Here is a 15,563-nt window from a genome sequence, read left to right as displayed (position 1 = left end):
TGAGCGTTAATTGGCCAACATCCTTCCCCGCTCCCCTATTGCAATGTTGATTTGGACAAAATCGTCATCGTGTCTACATTTCAGTCTCCCAACATTGAAAGATGGGGGGGTGGGGAAGGGGAGAGTCATTTCAGTCTCCCAACATTGAAAGATGGGGGGTGGGGAAGGGGAGAGTCTAAATTGAGTGTGCATGCATTTTTGCAACTATTATACAAAGATACTGCGGTACTGTGACCTCTGGCGATTGCTTTATTTTAACACCAGCACGGGCTGGTGTGGCAACAAATTTCCGCCAAGGTTGTGGATTCTGGACCATTATCGATTGAATGACATCACATGAAAAAAGTCTATAGAATCAGTGTTGGTGTGATCATGCTCCAACAAAAAGTTGACCCTGGACATTTCAAATATGCATGGGAAGAGATCACACCATTTCCCAACTTTTCCTACATCCCTCTCCATAAGTGTCAGATGCTTAATTGTAGACAGATAGGTCATAGGGAATAAACTACAAACAAGGTGTAATATCTACAGAATTTGAACTAAAATGTGGAGGAATTATTCACTATTTATATTTTGCAATCTTTTTGAATTGATATGCAAAAAGACAAACCTTTGGTTAAAGATCTGCATTTGTATGATTTATGCTGGATAGCATGTTGGAGATTCTGGCCCCATATTGTGCTCCTAAAACATAACTCGATTTAACATACAGAGCAGCTTATTATAAAAGAAAAATTATACTTGAAATTGATCCTTGGAAGGTGGAGTTACGTTTCATCTCTGATCTCTCTAACCTCAAGCCTCGGTGGCAGTTGAGATTGGATCTTCCTTGATGAGCAGTTTGTTTGAGCCTGGTACCGTCATGACCCACATGTACTATGTGTCTCCACACGGAGCAAGTATTTGAACAAACAAACTTAATACTATCTATCTGTCCTGATTTCCACTGAGACTCCGGCCCTTGGATTACGAGACCAATTCTCATACCACTATACCACAAAGTCAGATTCTGTTATAATACTTACACGTATACAGTAACGTATACAGCCCGCTATTAATAATTAATAGTGCCACTATAACAGATTCAATTTGTTATAGTCCAGGAGCACTAAGGGACCAGAATTTCCAATTAGCCTTCACAACACATACAAACACAAAATCTATAAACCATTCCAATATCACTGAGATTAGCCACACAGAATTGTGGGCTTGGAAGTTCAAAACACATTTGTTTACTGAAGTAACATTTTCAAAATACAGAATTTCTAATTTTTTGCAAATTGTATATTTTATTTATGAACAAATGAACAATGACACAAATACAATATGTGCGAGTTGTTACAATTTAGGATTATTTTTCATGGAATAGATACTTAGCTATTGTTAATACATATAAAATGCCAGGCCTAGAAATCGGTGGCAATGCGGGCGAATCCATGTGGATTCTCGCAAGAGAATTTTGTGAGAATCCTTGATTTGCGCAAATCTACCTCTTACTGCCCTCATACAGTCTGATTTAGTCATCCAAAATGGCAGCTTTGGCGAACAAAAGATCACCACACAACCAATGGCTGTTTTTGCTGTTAAAAATAAAATGCATGCTCAAATCAGTATCATTGTACAAATTATTAATGATGTAAGTAAATTCTACCATAATTCGCCATTTTGTGGTTCAGTTGCTTAAAAAATGAAGTATAAATAGTCAAACCGGGAGTCAGTACTTTGTCTTTCTGTAAACTGCCAATGCATTACACGAATCCATCAGTCGCGTCAGATTTCTGAGCCTGAATGCAAGGGTGCAGGGTGACTTCCACTCACTAATTCAATGAGTTACTCCAGTTGAGATCCATACACCCCTATAGATGATATGACCTTAATCTTCCACAAAGGGAGTGTAGATTTCAAACTGAGACACCCATTCAAGTAACCCCATTCGAAATTCACACTCCGTATATGTGACCGTACAGCACGAATGAGCCGTAAATGTCCTCAATTGAATACCTGAGTGGAAGAAGGGCCCAACTCCATCAAAACTGTTTTCGAGATATTAAGAAAAAACTTAATATTTGGAAAAGTTTTATAGGCAGAATGTTTTCATCTTCAGATGACCTTTAATACATGAACATACAATATTACATACATTCGAAATTATAAAAGATGTTTCCATGGCAACGGTACAGGTCTTAATCCAGCTGGAGTTGGGCCCTTCTTCCACTAATATACTGCAAGTACCAGTTTCGTAAGCAGATGTGTTATAAATAGCTACGGAAATTTGGTAATTATCCATTAATTACACAAATAGAAGCATGTAATATGTTAGCAAGAAAGTTTATTGTAGTGAAAAGCAGATTTCATGGATGAGCAAAATTCCTCTTTAACCCTATATTTGTGGAAGAAGGGCCCAACTCCATGGAGTTGGGCCTTTCTTCCATGAAAACCATGATTAAGTGTACGTGGAAGACTATTTAGAGAGTGGATTTTGGCGCATCTTTCACACACAAGGAAGAACAATCTGCTGGCTATATTATGCTGAGTCTAACTCATTTTGTAAAAATTGGAGTTGGGCCCTTCTTCCACTCAGGTATTCAATTGTATTCTGAGTTACAGTGTAAAATGGGCATGAAGGTTGTATTCATAGGTACCTCAATTGGGTGCTACGTGTACCTCATTTAATGAGATACACGTAGCACCAAATTGAAATACCTATGAATATGACCTTCATGCCCATTTTACACTGTAACTCGGAATACAATTAAGGACATTTACGGCTCATTCGTGCTGTACGGTCACATATGGAAGATTAAGATCATGTAGAGGCTGTGATGGATTTCAACTGGAATAGCCCAATATCTTCAGTTACAAGCACAAAGAACAATAATTATAGACATGAAAATATTTGAGAAAAATTAATTTTAAGTGCAGTAGAACTGTTTGTCACACCAGATATTATCTTTACAAAGACTATCTTCAATGTTTATGATAACTGAAGACCGATTTTTAAAAACTTGTTAAGTTCACCAGCAATTTTGATCACCTCTAAATCAACTCAAAGTGTCCTACCAGGAAACTCCATTAGATATTTCATAAATTGGTATTTCTGAAAGTCATACATTGATAATTAAGTATTACCATTTGTTAAAAATATATCAACCCCGCATAGGCTTAGACATACAAGGTTAGGACGGTAAAAGTGCATATAGAGGGACAATATTGAAGACAGGTACCTGGCAGTGGAGATAAGGGGACATACAATGGGCATTATCTTCATTCCTAGGCATGGCATGGCAGGTGCTCCACCTACCTTTTAATCAGATGATTTGTGGCTAGTCTGGGAATGCCTACTCATGAGCAAAAATGTATAATTCAGCAAGCACCAATGCCTGATTTCTACTACTGATCGGGTAGTTCAACAGTGCCCTATATCTACTGCTGATATCAGGTAGATCATCGTCATATTTACTGTTTATATCAGGTAGTTCATCAATGCCATATATACTACAGATATCGGGTAGTTCATCAATGCCCTGTATCTACTGCTGATATAAGGTAGATCATCAATGTCATATCTACTGCTGATATCAGGTAGTTCATCAATACCCTATATCTACTGCTGATATAAGGTAGTTCATCAATGTCAAATCTCCAGCTGATATAACCAGTGCCCTATGCATGTATCTACTGCTAATCAGTCTACTTTGGTAGAATCAGTCACTAAACTGTGCTAGTGGGTTGAACAAGTTTTTGAAAAGCATTAGCCTATGACCAAATTTTAATCTCTCTATCCAGAGCAGCCAGCGCACCTAAACATTGAAACCAAACTAGCGTATCTGAACCGGCAACCTTTGTAATACTAGCATGACACTCAAACCTACTGAGCCACAGAGGCATGCTGCAGAAGAACGGAAGTTTGCAATCTACAGGTATTAGGTTTGATTGATGTTTGTCACATTCCTAGCAAAAGGTACAAATACTATTAAGAAAATACCGTAAAAACTTAATAGCTAGCATTTGTGCTTACTATCAAGCGCTTTTAAAAATGCAAACATGAAGAGCCTCATCCAAAAAAGTGTAAAGGGTTTTGAGCAAATCATCGATACACATAGTTATACACAGACAGGTAAACCTGCAAATGTGTGTCTCAACCCCATTAGCTCAGTTGGTAAAGCGCTAGACTTTGGTACAATTTCAAGAGCTTGATAGTAAGCACATATGCTAACTATCGAGTTTTTACGGTATTAGGATAATTGAAATCTATGGGTATAGGCTATATCCCAGATTTCAATTATCCGTTCTTCTGCAGCATGCCTCTGACTGAGCCTCAGTTGGTTTGAGTGTCGTGCTGGTATTACAAAGGTCGCCTGTTCGAATCCGGCCAAATGCACTGGTTTGTTCTCAACATCTATGTGCGCTGGCTGCTCTGGGTAAAGATTAAAATGTGTTCATCCTATCAACCAGAGAACTAAGTATTAATTTCAGCATTAGACCATCTTTGGTGTACCATGATTATCTTCTGTATTCATCCTACACTACAGACCACAATTGCCTCATCCCAATGGCAAAGTTCAATAACCTCAATTAAACAATCATAGTGCAAAATTTGACCTCGTTGCAGAGTATGAGTTTTTGTACTAAAATTTTCAAAGGTCATTTGATGTATGTGCAAATGTATTGGGGTTAAAGAACTGTGCCGTGATAGATGAGCATGTAGTGGATCCTAGTGCTAATAACTATTTTATGATAGATGTACACATATTCATTTTCCTGATAATATCAAACAACATACAAATTGAAATAAAGACTTTAATGACCATTCTATACAAAATACACAGTACTTGCTTATTGTGATGGAAATAACATAATTAATAATAAACACAATTTTATACAATATTTATAATTCATACATTTCAAAAAAATCATATATACTGTCTGTATCAATATTATGTACAAGCCAAAAGAATATATATAATTACATTTATTCACTGTTTTGAAAAGAAAAGAAATTAAAAAAGAACTCTATACATAAATAGGACTTAGATCACTAATAGCCTCTTGTCTATATTGCTCAGATAACTGGATGAAGGTAATTGTTTGATATAAATATGTTTAACATCAAGTTTCATTCTCTCAGTTTGTACAAGTGGATACTCACATCCCAAATTTCATTTCATTTCATTTGGCTGCAAAGCAGGCGATTACAAAGTTTTTCCATGTGCTACGATTTGAAGCCAAAGTGGTAATGGCATCTGGCAGTAAAGAGTTGTCGAAGTCCCCCAGCAGTTTTTGCACATACCGTATTTCGTCAAATAACCGCCCCCGGGGGCGTTACATTTTCCCAAGGGGGGGGGGGGTGTTTATTCAAGGTAAATTTTAGTTCAATAATTCCTGTTAAAATCATTAGGTATACTCAAAACTCACGCTAAAATGACGAACCATGAACTAGAAACACTGACTTCTGGTTCACTTCCGGGTTTCCAATCCAGATTTTCGCCAAAAAGTGACGCTATTATCGACCATGTGGGCAACTTGGTAAGCTTACTACACAAGATATCTGCATTTTTGAAACATCTTGATTGAAAAAAGTGGTGGGGGCGTTTACTTGGGGGGGGGGGCGACTATTTGACGAAATACGGTAAGACAAGTAGGATGTTCTTTGCCTTCCAGGTTTTCTTTTAAATTGAATACATTTGACTGTAAAGCAGGGTTCAGAAGCAATTCTCCCTCATATTTGCTCAAAATCCCCTGTAAAATAAGTAACATTCTATGCATACATTGTAGGGGCAATTTGTCTGAACTTTTTTTTTAAATTGATAAAATAGCTCAAATAAAAATATCCATTTTTTTGAGCCCTGCTACAAACAAAGCTCTTGTGATGATCTTCCAGAGCTCCATTCAACACAAAAGTCTTTAACAGGGTCAGAATTTTGTTTCACAGTGCGAGAATCAATCTTTATTCTTGCAGAATAAATTTGCGGGAATCATTCGCTTCTCGCAAATCAACTTCTGTGTAAACTGCAAACGTTTGCGGGAATCAACTTTGATTCAGGCAAATCTGTTTATGAGAATCTTTGCGAGAATCGATTATCTGATTCACGCCGAAATTCTGACCCTGTTTAAGCCACCATGTCTTTCCATTCATGTTGATTCAACCAAAATTGCCACAAGTTCACAGACACATGCTACATGTATGTTCTGACATATGCAATATGTGGCAAAGTATGGAACTGTGCTGTAAAATATGTACCACAAGTAAGTGAAATTCTGTTTGCGTATTTAAAAAAGTTAGGAAACAAATTTCTACAAAAAATATACTGTGGAGAAAACCTACATATGTGACCAGCTCCAACAAAACCCGGAACAAGTCGCAGGCATGTTTTTTAGTTATATGCCTATAAAGATGACATTCCCATTAAAAAAAAATCAAATTTTGGAATTCTTAATTTCATGGTGTTTGATCTTGGGACTGAATGGACTTGCAAATCCTTGAAAGTATTTATTATTAAAAAAGGGGTTTATTTAATCAATAATTCACAGCTGAACTTTGATAATCCCTATTAAATCCTGTGTAAAGCAGTAAACTAATTAACTCATTTCTCAGAAATAGCAGTTTGGTAAAAATATCAAGGTATCATTTACAAAATCATCCATATCCTGAAAAGTATTGATGCTATGTAGATATTTTTGTATCATTTTGAAGCTTATTTTCATGTGCTTACAAGCAACCCACATGATCGATTGCTCAATCCTCCGAGACCACGCATACATACAAAATTGTTGGCTGGGCAATGATCACATTCATGGCTTGCCATCCCGGTCTCATCTTCCGCACCTGAGGGGTTGGTGGTTCAAAACTAGGGCAGAGAAAAGTTTTTCACTGAATTATTTTGACTACACCGGTGGTTTTTAGATTGGGCCCACCTAACCATCGCTTTTGATTTCAAAGTTTTTTCCTCTTCACAGCGGTTTGTAGAATCAAACTTGATGCATGCAAATTTTGTTCACAAAGAACTACATGTCAGAATCTTTTAGCCAATTTTAAATCTTTATATTGAAATTCTGTAATATTGTGCTAAAAAATATAAACCGCACTGTGCACTGTATTACGCATACAACATATCGTCACTGGGCGGGAAAAACCTCATATGTACTTTTTGCCCTTGAACATGGATGAAGCAAACCATTCAATATAAAGTCTATACCTAGAAGGCTTTATCCATGTTCAAGGGCCAAAAGTAAATATGAGGTGTTTCCTGTATGTACTTTTGGCCCTTGAACATGGATGAAGCAACCTCTTCAATATAAAGTTTACACCTACAAGGCTTTATCCATGTTCAAGGGCCAAAAGTGCATACGAGGTTTTTCCCGCCCAGTGACGATATATTCAAACTTTGTGACATAAATGTGACTATTCTCTCTCCTAAACTACATTCAAGCAACAATTGCTATTGTTCATAACATTTTCAAGATTTGACATTACATATACTTAACAGCATGTTTATGCCCACTGTCACCCGAATGTAAAAACATCCGAAATCTTTGAACAAGTTCATCTTAAATATTAATTAAATTACCAATGAGATTTTCCATTGTTTTTGTGCAATTGCAAGATAACATGTGGTGTAATCAAGCAAAATCAGTCTGAAGTCGGACATATTTAATTTTCAGTTTTCTACATGATTACATCAATCATTTGTAAAGCTATATTTTGCAGAAAATCCCATTGAAATTGAACACTTCCAAAACAAAACTATTCCAAAACAATAGGCAACAAAAGAAATTATTTCCTTTGTTTGTTGTTTGGCTATATTTGAAAATCAATATTTCCGACTTCCGACTGATTTTGCTTTATCACAGTATCACAAATGATGACTGCGCTTTTCCACAAAATGTGGAAGACTCACAATTTGACCATCAGTTTTTAACATCTTTCAACATTATGGTCACACATATAGATGATACTTCCATTCACCTGGGTTCACCATAATTGGGCTATTCCATTTAAAATCCACACTACCCCTGTGGAAGATTTTGGAAATATCTTCCACAGGGGGAGTGTGTATTTCAAATGAAATTAACACATTAGCAGCTCCATTTGAAACTCATCCTCCCTTTGTCTAAGATTCAGGTTGAACCTTTCTCAGAGGGTGTATGAAATTCAAATGGAGCTGCCTAATGTGCTCATTCCATTTAAAATTAATACTCCCTCTGTGGGACATGTTTCCGAAATCTTCCACAGGGGTAGTGTGTATTTCAAATGGAATAGCCCATAGTATTTCTTGGTATGTACGTCATAGTCCCAGTGGGCATATTTTGTGAAGAGAGTTTTTGGCAATGATTTAGAATAAAGTTATAAAGATCCTAAAACCACTTTCAATAACATGAAAATTAACGAATATCCATGATTATAACAAAAGTTAACAAGATCTATCTCTAGGAGGCAATTTCTAGGTCAAAATTATAGGAATGTTTCCCATTAAACTTAAAATTTCATTATACATCTCATTTTATCCTTGAAATTGCTCCCTAATTTACTGAGTATATAACTGCAAAAGGCCTTCATTGTGAAAACATTTCATATTGCAAATTTGTACACATATAATTCATCGTTTGGAAGGAAAAACCTCCTACCGATTTAGTCAAATAAACGCCCCTGGGCGTTACATTTTCCCAAGGGGGGTTTATTCAAGGTCAATTTTAGAATGATAATTCCTATTAAAATCATTAGGTAAACTTAAAACTCACGCTAAAATGACGAACTATGAACTAGAAACACTGACTTCTGGTTCACTTCCGGGTTTCTGATCCAGATTTTCGCCAATTATTAACGCTATTATCGACCATGTGGGCAACTTGGTAAGCTTACTTCACAAGATAGCATGGAAATATCTGCATTTTTGAAACATCTTGGTTGAAAAAAAGTGGTGGGGGCGTTTATTTGAGGGGTGGGGGCGACTATTTGACGAAATACGGTATGTGTCATTAGCCCCTGAACATGTTTAAAGCAAAACCTCCTATTTAACCTGTTGGCAGTTTTGTTTTAAACATGTTCAGGGGCCACACATATATAGGTTTTTCCTGCCCAACAACGATATATTTCATAAATTCCTCTAGCTATTATGCTTCTGATTCGTTAACATTAGTTAATTCCATACTAGGCTGAGATAGAAGAAGAGGAACATCATCATCGCAAATTTGCATATTTGATGCTACCATCAGAGGCTCTTCCACTTCATTAACCTCTCTCGTTTCGCTAGTGTCTTTTGAATCAGTTTCAGCATTCTGAGTGGCTGATTCTGAAGGTGTAGGTTCTTCCTGATTGGTTGGTTGTAGCGCCATTGAATCCGAAGGTGATGTTTCTAGATCAAGTGGTGCATCATCATTGTCCTCACTTTCATGAGATGAATTATTAGTGTTTTCATTCTGTTCATCTACCGGTGGACTCCTACCACCATTTCTTTGCGCTTCCTCTATCACATTTTGCAACCCACCGGCTAACCGCATGCGCCGTATGTTTGCCGCCGCACGTATAATATTTTGCTCTCGCTGCTCTATTTCAAACGCTTCTTGATTTGTGTCCGAGTCTGTGTCACTTGTACAGCAGCTGTTTGATTCGGATGGGGGCGCTCTAGGTGCTTCACTGGTCGCTGTGTCAACAGATGCTGTGCCAACAACAGGACTTGGTTCTACACATGGAGTGCTACTACTACTTATAACAGGCATTTGTATGTCATTACTTTCAGTGTTTATAATTTGCATAGATTCAGTCGTACTTTCACCATCGGCATTACCTCTATCAGTTTGTGAGGGAGCTTCTTCAATCGCATTCTCCTCACTCCCAAGACCTGCATTTGGATTGGCATCATCTTCATTTGGTACTGTACTTGCATCATTTTGGTTTGGCAATCCAGCTGTTTCGGGCAACCCTTCGTTTGATAACATTCGCATTAAAGCACTCCTGGGACGAGGTTGTTGCCTTTCTCTGTTCGTTGTACTATTTGTGTCTTGTCTTGCTATTACAGCTGCTTGAATACCTTCAATAAACGCTCTCTGAGCTTGATCAAAGTGAGGAGATGATATTGTGGCTGTGTACGATGGTGGCGCTTCACGGCGCATTAGTTCGTCTTCTATTTCCCGGAGTGGTGAGATGTGCGTTGGTGGATGCCTATCTACGACACGCAGTTGGTAGAGTTTGCATGTACAGCTTAGAGCTGCTACTAGAAGGAGTCCACAGATGATAGACCCTACTGTTGCTGCAGTGATTACATTGGTAGACATTCCTGCAAGAGATAAAACAAATGTGTACCTTTATTAAATTGATATAGACACAAAATCAAATTTGATCAGACAGAAATTGATTCAGACTAAACAAATGAAATATTTGTTCAGCCAAATATGTGACCCGTTCCGACAAAACCATGAACAAGTGGCAAATTTTGACATTTCAGATTCAGATTCAGATTGTGGCTTTCATGATTTGAATAAAAATGTAAGCACGGGATGATAAGCTTCAAAATGATACCAAAATTATATACATAGCATCAATACTTTTCAAGATATGGATCATTTTGTAAATGATACCTTGATATTTTTGCCAAATTGCTAGTCTGAATAATGTGCTAATTAGTTTCCTACCTTATTGAATAGGGATTATCATAGTTCAACTGCCGATTATTGACTTAATAAACCTCTTTTTAATAAGTACTTTCAAGGATTTGAAAGTCCACTCAGTCCTAAGGTCAAATACAATGAAATTAAGAATTCCAAAATTTGATTTTTTTTATGGGAATGTCATCTTTAAATGCCTACGACTCAAAAACACGCCTGTTCCGTGTTTTGTTTGTTCCTGTTATTGAATCGATCCAGATCAAACAAATTCAAAATTTGATTAACCAAACATTTGTACATTTACTAAATAGATATAGACAAAAAGCAAATTTAATCAGATACAGATGTTATTTTATTTAACTGATACAGAAAAGATAAAAAAATAAAAATTTAATCAATCAAACACTTGCAGTTTTATTGAATTGATTGAAACCGAGTTCTTGATTAGGAAAAGTAACACGGAAGATTAAATTAGTCTAAAACATTTGTATTTTTTTTAAATTGATTGACACTGAGTTCTTGATTAGGAAAAGTAACATGGAAGATTAAATTTAATCAATCAAACATTTGTACTTTTATTGAATTGATTGAAACGTGAGTTTGTGATTAGGAAAAGTAGATGGAGGATTAGAAAAATGTGTGCTGTGGAATGATTTTGACATTGAAAAGTCTTAGTATTTTCCTCTTATGAACAGTCTTAAGGGGGTACTACACCCATGTGGTAAATTTGTGACTACTTTTGCATTTTTCTCAAAAACTAATAACACACTGATAACAAAAGTTATGTATATTATTGGGGCAAGGAATCCAATGACTACACTGAAATTTCAGTGACTCAAAACAAGCGGTTCAGTATATATGATAGGAAATGAGGTACATCGTAGCGGTACCTAATTTCTGATCATAAATAACGAACCACTTGTCTTGGGTCACTGAAATTCCAGTGTAGTAATTGACTCCTTGCCCTATAATATACATAACTTTTGTTACCACGGTGTTATTAGTTTTTGAGAAAAATGCGAAAATAGACACAAATTTTTCGAGGGGTGTAGTACCCCCTTAAGAGATGTTATTACCAGTCAATTATAATCCATTTGGCTTCCTTGAGGCAGTAACGTCAGTCTTAAAGTTTTTGTCAGAGAAGAACAGCACTTGGTATAATTTGAGAGCGCGCACAGCGTATACACAGAAGTGGGGTTCTGATTGGCTGACAATCATAGCAACAGACCGATAATCTGATTGGCCGATTGCGTCAAAGCGTTGGTCGGCGCAGATCGGTGGCTTGAAGTGAACACAAAGCTCTACACATGTCGCTCATTAACAGGGCGCTCGCATCAATCTGAGTAAGGGACTGCCGTTCTTCTCTGAAACCCAGTGTAGTTACTTTGCCTGTGTACAGATACACAACCTTTTGATCGCATTGTGTAAACACACCAGTTTCTTGAGTCAATGCATACAATTCATGATGTTACTACCTCAAGGAAACCAAATGGACTATCGTTGATTATTGATTAATTACAAAGTGTCCAACATTAGGATTCAACTTACGGCAGTTCAATTCGTCGCTATCATCCGAACAGTCCGACGACCCATCACACATCCAGTTCTCTTGAATACACTGTTTATTAGTACAGAGGAATAACCCCTTGGCTGTATTGCACAGTTCTGGCGGACAGTTTAACTCGTCTTCTTTGTTGGGGCACTGGCGTTCACCATTGCATCGGTTTTTTGTTGAGTAGCAGTTGCTTGAGGATTCTTCAATGTTGCAGGGGATTTGGTCCTCACGACAACTACCTGTTTACAAACAACAATTCAATAATCATCAGTACATGTATACATACTATCCTTGAATAATCGCACCCTTCAATAACACGCCCCCACCATTCTTTTCAATCAAGTTGTTTAAAAAATGCTGATAGTGATATTTCCATGCTATCTTGTGTAGTAAGCTTACCAAGGTGCACACACGATCACTAAAGGGCATCGGTAGTTGGTGAAAGTCTGGCATTGGTAGTTGGCTAAAGTCATCGATCCTCTGTTCATAGTTCATCATTTCAGCGTGAGTTTTAAGCAATTTTAACGGGAATTATCGTTCTAAAAATGACCTCTAATAGACACCCCCCTTTTGGCAAATGCAACACCCCCGGGGGTGACTATTCAGAATATAAGGTATTTATACTCCTTACAACTTGTATTGAGATAATCCATTTGAAATCTACACCCTAACTAGGGAAGACTTGGGAATTCCAACCAGTTGGAATTCAACAGTTTTGGCTATTCCAGATCCCAACACCTTTCCCATAATTATAGAACCCAATTTGATAAAATGGTTCCAAACTTCTGCAATAGTCTAGAAACACCTTAACATTGCATTTGATGATAAGTCCCTTATTAGTTTCACTAGGCAAATCCACAGTTGCCATGTTATTACTAAAACTAAAACTTAAACACAAAGTATGGCTAAAAATGTCATTGGTATGGCAATTGGAAGCCTAGGCACACAGTCCGCACTTGGGTTATTTGTGTGCATGGCTCTCGTTTGACAGCAAAATGTGTGGGAGTGTGTGTCCATGCTGGGGTATTGTTATCACGACTTACCGCACCCTAGTTCATCGTTGCCTTTCAAGCATGTGAATATACCATCACATTTTTCATTCTCATTGAAGCAATTCTGATCATCAGCACTGCAGAGCTGTTGGCCTTCTATACAGTCACCTGAAGACAAAATGAAATATAAGCAATGGGTTAAAATATTGTCACACTCTTTTATTTAGAGTTACCCATTTTGATCCTGACTTCAGAGTCTAGTGACCCACATCCCAGGTTGAGGAGAGGATCTCCATACAAACGGCTATGGATGTGTCACTGAAATGAGTTTTAAAAATGTGCCTTCTGGGATGGCCTTTTTTTTGTGAAAATTTGCAAATACATATAGATGGGTCATGGACAATTGGTCTAATTTCATGAATCAGCAGCCAAAATTTCTAAGAACATGCACATATTTTGAGAAAATTGGTTAAAATTTGGCCAAAAATATGGGCCTCAGGTATTGTAAAGAGATCCATTTCTTGCAATTGGTATAAATATAAAATAAGACTGTCGGAGGCATGTCCCTACCCATGCCAAACTTGCATACATTGTTACTTGTGTAATACTAATATGATATTTAAAATAATCACACTTATTTCAAAGCTGATATATCATAATCTTGTTGTAGACAAATAATGAACTTAATAGCAATGGGATAGATTTCCAATGATTTACCCCTACAACTAAGTAAAACTGCTGATTATGATCAGCAGGGGATGTCAGACATTTTGAAAGTTTCAATTTTGATTATTTCCATCTCAATTTTCAGACAATTGACTTTTTTTTATGAAAATAAGTTTTGGTCAAATTGAAAAGTTGATGCGGGTGGGTGACGGGAAACTAAGAATCAACTTTCGTTAGCCTAGAAACAGTGTTGCGCTGATCCCTCGATGAAGACAACCACCTCTAGAATCAACTGACTTGTATCTAGGATTTGAACCCCTTACCTTTCGTCTGGTAAGTAGCATTAAATCCTTTGTCATTAGCCTTGCCGTCTGTGTGCAGGTTGACTGTCATACGATTACCAGAAGACTCAATGACGACGGGTGGACCATGAGGATTCTTGGGTGAAAAGCCGGAGCCATAATAAGTGCCAATTTTATCCTGTGAATGTACATGCTAAAAAGAATTACTTAAGTTGTTATCGATTTTAATATGGTATTATCAAGCACACTATTTGCAGATAAATAAGAGTAGTAAAAGCAGATTACCCCTAACACACCTGAGTACTACAAAATACTAAACGAAATATACACTGTGGGTCTGTACATCTCACATCATGTGATGATGCAATCACCCCAAGTGATATATAGGTACACTTTCGTTGGTTCGGCCTGCGAAAGACCTGTGGCTAAGTGTTGCCAACCTAGTGCTTGGAATGCAAGGGGTCTCAGGTTTGAATCCCACCCAAAGCAAACACAAATAATCCAGGTTCTTGCTATAAAAAGAAACAAAATGTAATGATATCAAGCAAAGTGAATTCACTTGCATTAATTGTGGGCTTTTCCCAAGTCTACGTTTACAGTTTGGATGTGAAGATCCTGTGTAAGCAATACAATTTGGACACTGTAAAATCTCACAATTTTTTTGCCAAACTTCCCTTTCTTTGATCACATCACAGATTGGATTATTCCATTTAAAATCCACAACCCCTGTGACCTCTCAATTCCAGATGCATCTTATGCAAAATTCATTCAAGAAATATTTGCTGTTGAATTCCAGTTGAAAAATGCTGAAATGTATAAAATCCAGTTCAATATTACACATTTTGGCTTCAAATGACTAAAATTTGTTTGGAATTCAAACTGGAATTATTGAAACTATTGACTATGGTTAGAAAATCTTCTACAGTGGGGGGTGTGGATTTCAATGGCAGAGCCCAGTTGCAACTAGCATAAATAGCCCAAGTTTAAACTTACCGTAAATGTACCCTCACCGTCGTACACACTCACATAGTCCGTACTGTACCCATACTCCAAATCAAAATCTTTGAATCGCAACTGTATAACGTTGCCATCAGTCACCGTGATAATCCAATAACAGTCCAGATTTGCATCGTAGTGATTTGGATAATTGGGCGAGAAAAAGTACCCAGAGTTACTTGGAGTCTGCAGCAGATGGTTGCAGACAGTTTCACAATAGGCCTCGTCCTCGCCCGTGGCACAGTCTTTGTGTCCGTCACATTTTTGGATTTCCGGAAAGCATGTCGGTTGCTGTGTTTCGGCGGATATACAGTAGAATGTATGTGTCGGACATGGGTACTCTGTGGTCATTCCGCTGGGAGGTGGGTGCTTGGTTGTGACGGTGCCTGGGTTGGTTATAGGTGGCAACCGTTGTGTAGTTTCTGTTTGACAAATAAGGAGAAAAAG

General features: G+C 37.4%; 1 protein-coding gene across 2 annotated transcripts in view; it reads right to left on the bottom strand.

Moving 5' to 3' along the window:
- Positions 1 to 8,677: 8,677 nt before the first annotated feature.
- The window catches only part of LOC140135807 (low-density lipoprotein receptor-related protein 12-like), a 31,981-nt gene continuing 25,095 nt past the window's right edge, over positions 8,678 to 15,563 (bottom strand). The window contains exons 6-10 of one of the 2 annotated variants that reach the window (XM_072157428.1): positions 15,114 to 15,538; positions 14,142 to 14,313; positions 13,204 to 13,320; positions 12,154 to 12,399; positions 8,678 to 10,277 (exon numbers count right to left, since the gene is read on the bottom strand). In XM_072157428.1, coding sequence (XP_072013529.1) covers positions 9,115 to 10,277; positions 12,154 to 12,399; positions 13,204 to 13,320; positions 14,142 to 14,313; positions 15,114 to 15,538 — 2,123 coding nt within the window. In that variant the 3' untranslated portion in view covers positions 8,678 to 9,114. The remainder of the gene's footprint in view (positions 10,278 to 12,153; positions 12,400 to 13,203; positions 13,321 to 14,141; positions 14,314 to 15,113; positions 15,539 to 15,563) is intronic. The other variant, XM_072157429.1, reaches the window with a different exon arrangement.

This window comes from Amphiura filiformis, chromosome 16 (assembly GCF_039555335.1).
Source record: "Amphiura filiformis chromosome 16, Afil_fr2py, whole genome shotgun sequence".
Taxonomy (NCBI): Eukaryota; Metazoa; Echinodermata; class Ophiuroidea; order Amphilepidida; family Amphiuridae; genus Amphiura; species Amphiura filiformis.
The sequence above is the reverse complement of the archived record's forward strand: the minus strand, read 5'-3'. Positions and strand labels throughout refer to the sequence as shown.